The sequence below is a fragment of the Palaemon carinicauda genome, chromosome 4 (assembly GCF_036898095.1).
Source record: "Palaemon carinicauda isolate YSFRI2023 chromosome 4, ASM3689809v2, whole genome shotgun sequence".
NCBI classification, from domain to species: Eukaryota; Metazoa; Arthropoda; class Malacostraca; order Decapoda; family Palaemonidae; genus Palaemon; species Palaemon carinicauda.
The window spans coordinates 64,731,657-64,740,384 of record NC_090728.1 but is presented as its reverse complement, the minus strand read 5'-3'; the positions used below and the strand labels follow the sequence as shown (position 1 = coordinate 64,740,384).

Here is an 8,728-nt window from a genome sequence, read left to right as displayed (position 1 = left end):
ATATATATATATATATATATATATATATATATATATATATATGTATATATATATATACAGTATATATATACATATATATATATATATATATATATATATATATATATATATATATATATATATATATATACAGTATATATATATATATATATATATATATATATATATATATATGTGTGTGTATGTATATATATATATATATATATATATATATATATATATATATATATATATATATATATATATATATATATATATGAAAATCTTCGGCAAAAGAAGACCACATACCTGGCTTCTGACTGATCTAAAGAAGTCACCGGAAACTTGCTACAGAAAAAGATTTATATATATATATATATATATATATATATATATATATATATATATATATATATATATATATATATAAACCTGCTAAAATATCACATTCATTATACACATATTCACTCACGCTACTGAAATTTGATAGACACTAGCTGAAGGTGAGACTTCAGTTCAGTACCTACAGATTGCGTCAATAGGCGTAGGAGAACATATATATATATATATATATATATATATATATATATATATATATATATATATATATATATATATATATATATATATATATATATATATATATATATATATATATACATATATATATATATATATATATATATATATATATATATATATATATATATATATATATATATATATATATATATATATATATATATATATATATATATATATATATATATATATATATATATATATATATATATATATATATATATATATATATATATATATTGTAAAATGTATGATAATGCGAGATAACTATTTTATAATAAAATTTATAAATATAAGATTGATTATTTCCTGAGACCTGGAAGTGTGAGTTTTAATCTTTATCGAACATTAAATAAGATATTTTATTCTAAAGTATTCCTAATAATTCTATTTGACCAAAGTTACTAGAATATGCTAGATCATAATAATATGTTTACTGTCTGCTTCATAGTGAGTGTTAGATTGTTGGCCATCTTAAGTTGGCATATTAATAATATAAATAATGCATTCAAGCAAGGTAAAAGTTATATACTTGTCTTTTATTGTGAGTGTTATGTAAGCTATGAAATTTAGTAAGAAGTCATGGGAGTTAATTTATCTTAATATATTGGTGTGTAAATAGTCACTAAACATTGTCTACTTAAGATGAAATTAATCTTTAATTGTGTTTTATATACATTAATTGATCATTACCACTTCTAAATTACCTATTTTTTTTTCTCTTTAAACTGAAACTTTGGACAAGGCAAACTTTATTGATTGAAAAGTTAAAGTTTGTACATGGGAGTGGCTGAAGAGAATACATTAGAGAAACAATAAAAATATAATTGCAATGAAAACAATGTTATACAGTCTTGGTCCAAAAAATATTTACAAAAAACAGAAATTTGTGAGTTGTGCAGAGAAACAGATGGCATATTAACATTTGTTTACTTGAAGAAAATTATAAGATTTTTAGAAATATAAGCAGTAGTATAGAGAAAGCTATATCCATTATAAAGTCGTTAGACTTTTTAAATAACCATAAACTTAATGCTATCTATATAGGTGGTTACCAATAATAGCAATGTCTCTAAAGATTGCAAGCTATTTGCACCCAAACTATGTGAATAAGATAAAAATTAAATAGTTGCAAATATATATTCACACATGGTAATATCAAATCTGAAGAGAAAGTGTTCACCACATACGTAGAATAATAAAATATAATATAAAAAAGAAATATTCATCGTTGGATATCTATGGAAATTCGTGTTCAACTGAACAGCCGTAAGAAAAGACAAAGTCTTGATGCCCAACGTCATACAGAAAAGACTTTTCTTTCGATTTTATGGGAAACTTTAAGTAACAGCTCTCTTATTACTTACTTATAACTGCTTAAAATTAATTATATATAGATAATTCGATAATTTTACTTAAGAATTATATATAATTAGATTAAAATATAGTTGTTGTATTATCTAATAAGTAAAAATAACATAATAAATACACATTGTATTTGAGAGTCACTACCTTAAATCAATTTGTTTTGTTTACATTTTCTCGATCAGCTGATTCAGTAGTTGTAGGACGACCTAAGACCCATTTATGGTGTTTTATATACTACTATAACTGAAAATCGTTCCAGTGACATTATATTATGGTTACCAGGAAAGCTATTACTAGTGGGCTAGGTATTTTAAGGCCTAACATAGCTAGAACGTTAAAATCACGACTGTGTTCGAAGTGCTGGCTGAGGAAAGAAAGTACCATTAGTGCTAGTAATACCGGGAAATATTTTATTACAACGCCAATATTTTATGTAAATGCTCAGCCTCATATAGGACATTTGCATTCGGCCTTGTTAGCCGATGCTTCCTACAGGTTTCAGCTTTTGAAAAATAAAGATAACCATATTAAAACGTTGTTTTCAACTGGTACTGATGAACATGGGTTGAAAATTCAGCAGTCGGCTGCAAAGAAAGGTCTTCCACCCATAGAATTTTGTAATGAAATATCAGAAAAATTCAGACGCTTGTTCGATGCAGCAAATATAGGATATACCGATTACGTACGAACAGTTGAAGAAAGACATGTAAATGCCGTTCGTAATTTTTTCCAAACTATCGTGGATAGAGGTCATATATATAAAGGTGCCTATAGTGGGTGGTACTGCATTTCGGATGAAGCCTATCTTACGGATACGCAAGTCAAAGAAGTAATTAATTCCGGTGCTAAACAGTTTATCAGCATAGAAAGTGGACATCCTGTGGAGTGGAACAGTGAAGAAAATTATATGTTTAGGTTATCAGATTTTCAGGACGACTTGAAATATTGGTTAAAGAGTGATGATAGAGTTCAACCGAAGCGATTTTTGGAAGAGCTACGGATATGGTTAGAAGACGACCTTAGAGACTTGTCGGTGTCCAGGCCAAAAGATCGCGTATCTTGGGGCATATCAGTCCCAAACGATGAAAATCATAACATTTACGTGTGGGTTGATGCGTTAGTTAACTACCTTACTGTTGCCGGATACCCAAACTTATCGTCATGGCCCCCGGATGTACAAGTGTTGGGAAAAGATATACTGCGTTTTCATGGAATATACTGGCCGGCGCTTTTGATGGCTGCTGGTTTGGAACCTCCCAAAAAGTTACTTTGTCATTCGCATTGGAAAATTAACGATCAGAAAATGAGCAAATCGCTTGGTAATATTGTTTGCCCATTCAACTGCATTGAGTCTTACTCATCAGACGGGCTAAGATATTTTCTTTTAAGGGAAGGAACTGCGCATTCTGACAATAATTGGAGTGACACACGTGTTGTACGGTTATTAAACGCAGAATTAGCAAATTCGTTGGGCAATCTCCTCAACCGATGCTCAGCTCCATCACTTAATCCAAACCAGGAGTTTCCATCCCTGAGCCTGCAGTATTTGAATGATATTTCTCCTGTAGGAAAGCAATTGATTGAACTCATACATACCCTCCCTAAAGAAGTTGAAAATCACTATGATAATTTCAATTTTTATAGAGCTGTAGATGTTATTATGGCAGTTGTACATTCAGCGAATGTTTTTGTACAAGAAGAAAAGCCCTGGGAACTTAAAAACATGACGGACAGATCAAAATTGGATTCTATATTGCGAATTGCCCTTGAAACAGTGCGTGTAGTAGGCATTGCTCTTCTCCCTGTTATACCAATATTAGCCTCAAAACTCTTAGACAGCATCGGTGTTATGAAACATAATCGATATTGGGAAGATATCGAGAATGTTTTCTCCAAAGAAAATGAAAAATATTTGTGCAATACGTATAAATTAGGTTCTAGAACTAAGTTTTTTTCAAAATTGAAAGTGTGATTATGTACAGTATTTGTTTAATTATCTTAACTGTGATGAAACTAAAACTTTAATACATTTGTGCTGATGGTAATCTTTTCAGAACAGATTGATGTTTTACTTTGTGGATTTTAGCCTTTTTCCATAATTTCAGAAATAATAATTGAGGTCTTGAAGTATTTTGAACTTATAGTTGAAACCAATATAATAATTCTATGAGTTCCAAATGAGTTTAACAGATTTAAGTGTACTTCGGCTAAGCCATGTAGCATAGCCTAAATGATTATCATTACTATACCATATGCAAAATAGTGAAAAATTTCTTAGTGTTGGTAGGCATTCAATTAAAGAGAGAACTCGGTCAATCACCATAATTTCAACAAATGTCTAGTTATGCATTTAAATTTCCTAGACCACTTTCAGTCTTGGATAATTGTGCCTTTTAATCCCAGCAATATTTTCTTTGTATTATTTTTAGTGATTTAAAGCCTGTATTATTTTGTAAATATTAATTATTTGGATTTACTTCATGTCACATACTTGATTTCTACATCAATAAACTTTTTATATTGAAAATTATATTGCTTACTTTACCTTTCAGTTGATAGCATTATACTAATGACAGAAACAAAATTTTGTTCGTATCCCAAGTCTTTATTTTTGTGTATAACCTAAAGAGTTTTGATTAATAACTATGTAAAGTTTTCATTTTGAAAGCAAATGTAATGATTCATGATTTTATCGTAGTACATAACTGTTGTTTAAAATTTGTTAATACGAGGTACAAACTCTCCTGCAATGTGTGTTTTTATATCAAAGCTAAAATACTGTATATCATTGGATGGGAAGAATAAGTATTGAATTTTTGTTAAATGAACAAAGCAGTAATTAAAATGCAAGGTGCACTATATGTGTGATGAGTAATTTGTGTGTGAAATGATATCCAATTTATTTTTTATCCAAAATCCTAAAATATAACAAATTTTTTAATATATTTGTATTTGTCCCAACACATAAGGTAGGTTAGGTTAGGTGAGGTTAAATTTGTATTAGTTCCAACATATAGGGAGGTTGGGTTAGGTTATTATACAGCTTCAACCTTTCAGAAGAGTATGATTTTACTGAAGCTGGAGATGGCAATTTTAAGTTTCAACTAGGTAGAAGTAATAGCTGTTAGGTGATGGGTAGGTCCCTGCCACCTGCCTGATAGCGTAACCTACACTTTGACTTCGGCTGCTGGAAAGTACAAGTGTACTTCTTTTAATCTTTTGTTTCTTCATTGAGATAAATGGTCTTGCAAACTGTCATGTTTGATGGCTATTAATGGAACACAGGATATGCTGTGTTTTCAGATAACTGTAATTGATTTACAGTTCTGTGGTAGGAAGTCTGATTGATACATACGTGTAACTCCCACTGTTCCTCTCCCCATGGGAGAGACAGAGCACTGTTGGTCAGGATGTGGTGCCTGGCTCTCTTCCTTCTACTGCCAGGGATATTCGATCTTCGTCCTGTTTAAAAGGATTACAGTACAGCAAGCATCGTACGGTCTGCCATCAGGAAGAAGACTTCTCTTGCTCGGTAACTCTAAGGGGGAAAGAATGCAAGGGTCATTTGTGGATCTACGGACGCAGGGAAAGATTCACTCACACAGGGTCAGTAGGACCAATCTTCTTGTTCTTTTTGTGATGATCAAGAAAACTTCTTTTCTATGGGAAGATGACACTGGTTCCTCATGAGGAATCTGGAACAGCTGGTACTTTTCTTGGAGAAAGATTAGCTGCTTTCCTTCTTAGGAAGAAAAAGACAAATTTGAAAGTAATTTGTATTTTTCCTAACTATGCAAACCTTGAAATCTTTACTAGGAATATATACTTCGGCAAAATCTGAAACTAGCAATAAAACTTTTAGCGCGGTATAGCCGCCCACCGCTAGTTAGAGTGGGGAAAGTAGACCAACCACCCTGCTCATACACACACCACTGATATGACGTCACTTTTGATTGTAAGCAGGACTTACTGGGGGAGGATCCTCTCCAACTGAAGACATATATTTGATTGCCCTATTTCGTGCAGTATTAAAAACCTTCCTGGGAAAAAATACCCGTACACTGTAGCTTTATTCACGAGGTAAAATGATGCGTATTGGGAACCTACCAATCCCCAATAGATGGATTGGCACGCTGTACTGGAGCATGTGCGCTACTTATAGGTAGGAATAAAGGCCCCCCCCCTTCTTTTCCATTCCTGGATGCTTGCCTTCTCTGTCTCTTGTCTAATTTTTGGAAATAGTGCATGCTGATATTTTCCTAATGTTGTGACATTAAAAGACTTGGCTGCTGCTACCCAAGCTTTATTCAACTTGAACTTCAGTAGATTATTCCCTGAAACAACCATGAACATAATTAGCAGACCCCATAATAATTGTAATACAAACTATGTTAGATCCTCAAAGTAAATCTAATTAAACCAAATAGATACAAATGGAATAAACAAAAGGAAATACAAAAGAAACAGAGAATTACTTTAATAAGTTGCTTTGACTGTCCCTCCATCAGGTAAGTAAACAAAGTATGAAAAGATCACCAGACAAACGGTTCAGAGTGAGGTATGAAAGAGCAAAAGGACAAAACAATATTATAAAACCTAATAAGCAAAAATACAAATAAAAAAAAAAAAAACTGAAGGAAGAAGTCACCAAATCACAAGATGACCAATTGGGCCGATTCTCACAAGACATCAACTGATCCCTCCAACGTTGGCAGCTGTCATCGTCCCTCTCCTATCTCGGGACATTCCCGAGATGCTTCAGTGACTTCATCAATTTTGTCCATCGAACCATTAATTGCAGCTCCTACAAATGGATCCGATGAAAGTCTCGGATACGGGGGCACTTAGTTCTCAGACCCGGAGTCTCTTGCCATGGAAGGCGCTTACCTATCAGCCAAGCAGTATCATGTTTGACCTTTGGTTGGGTGCAGTCTATACTTCACCTCGACCCAGAGCTTGACATTCCCAGGCAGGCAGAAAGCAAGGACTTTTCTGACACTAAAGCCACCTTACCAATGGGCTTTCGAATCCCACAGGAATGTGAGGGATAGGAATGCATTCAAACTATTTTAAACAGTTTGTCAGGTCTTTATAGTCATCTATTCTAGAGGGAAAGTCGACTGGAGACCAGTGACTGATCATCTTCCCGTTTAAAAGGAATATGCCAAGCACAGTACAGTCTGCCGTCAGGAGGAAGACTTCTCTGAGGGAGAAAAACCAAGGGCCGTTTATGGATCTGCGGACGCACGGAAAGATTCACTTGCACTGGGTTGGTAGCACCAATCTTCTTGTTTTATTCTTGTGATGATCTGGAAAACTTCCTTTGTAGGAGAAGATGGCACTGTGGTTCCTCGTGAAGAATACCGAAAAGCTGGTACTTTTCTTGGAGAAAGATTAGCTGCTTCCTTTATAGGAGAAAACTTATTCTTAGGCCCTCCAGGTGTTACTGGAAGGCCCGACTCGATATGGGATCTCACTGGTGAATAGTACAACTCTACCAGTCATGGTAGGCGGAGACACATTTTGCCTATTCGCTGAACAGTGCATTACCATGATGGCATACATTTAGGAGACAAATGGTCTAATTCAATTGGAGACACCTCCTGCACTATGAAGGGGAAATCCTCTTTCTTTCTCATTTAGTATCTGAAATATATAAGTGTTCCCATTAGTTTAACTTTGGTGATACAATATTTATTGTTTAGGTAAAAAATCCTAGCTAATTAAAAGCTGAATCTAAAGGATCATAATCACTATGGGCATTCTCCACTTCACTTCGCACAATCGGAGATAACACATCTACAAACTCGTGCGGGAACATATGGCCTCCAGCCTTTATTATTGGAGCCTCTGGGAACTCCAATATCGAAGGATCGGACAGGGAAAATCAGAACTTGGAAGAGAAGGTTTCTGCTTCTTGATTTCTTTGGTAGAAGAAGCAGAAGGAGAACGATACACGTCTTTTTTTAATGACGTCTATCATACTTTTACCATTCGGAAGACGGCCACTCCTGCCAGATTTCACAGAGAGAGTTTATAGAGCATTTTTTAGCACAACACACTAGATACAAAGGACTCCGCTACTAGAGTATTCATACTATTCCAGTATGCTTAACCTAACCTAGGTTAGATGCTCATGTAATATTCTTGGTCGCCTGTTTCTAAGCTTTTAGGCAAGCCGTACTTTTCAACCGTGTGGGCCCGACATATATCGGAACATTTTTCGGGGTTATCAAATACAGTATTGTATCTTAAACCCAAACCTGAGAAGCAATATATGTTACATAAAGTGCTCTAGGGCAGTTTTATATCCAATTTATGTAAAACTGCTGTATACCAGAAGAAAACAAATACAGTACTGTACACAAATACAGTACTGTACTAACTGCTCTGAGTCGTCATCTATTTTCCCCCACTGTAAGAAACAAAGCTGTTGCTTTATATTTCTAGATAATTAGTTATACAGAAGGTCGTCATCTTACAAAATTAATTAGTTCCAAAAAGCTGTTTGCAGTCAAATTTTGATTTCCAGCTACAAGTCAACAAATGGTCGCGTTTCATATTGGGCGGGGATGACGTCAGCAAGATGGCTGACGCATATGACGTCATCCGAGTGCCCATAACAGTAACGGAGGAGGAGAACTTTGTAACGGCTCCTCCTATATCTTGCCACTGGTTCCCCCCTCGAAGCGTAAACGCTATGTGGGGTGCAGATAGCTATGTGGCGTGTCAAGAATACGTCCCCTGTTCTCATGCGATATCCTAAAGGACAACCTTAAGGGTACTGTACTCGCGCCAG

General features: G+C 34.1%; 1 protein-coding gene across 1 annotated transcript; it reads left to right on the top strand.

Annotated features, from left to right (window-relative positions):
- The first annotated feature begins 2,098 nt into the window (after positions 1-2,098).
- MetRS-m (Methionyl-tRNA synthetase, mitochondrial) lies at positions 2,099-4,409 on the top strand. Its single transcript, XM_068372334.1, has one exon. The coding sequence runs from the start codon at positions 2,201-2,203 to the stop codon at positions 3,899-3,901; it is 1,701 nt and encodes a 566-aa protein (XP_068228435.1). The 5' UTR covers positions 2,099-2,200; the 3' UTR covers positions 3,902-4,409.
- Positions 4,410-8,728: the final 4,319 nt, after the last annotated feature.

What these genes read in the sequence shown, in the direction of transcription:
- MetRS-m (XM_068372334.1), top strand. Translation starts at nt 2,201, where the DNA reads ATGGTTACCAGGAAAGCTATTACTAGTGGGCTAGGTATTTTAAGGCCT.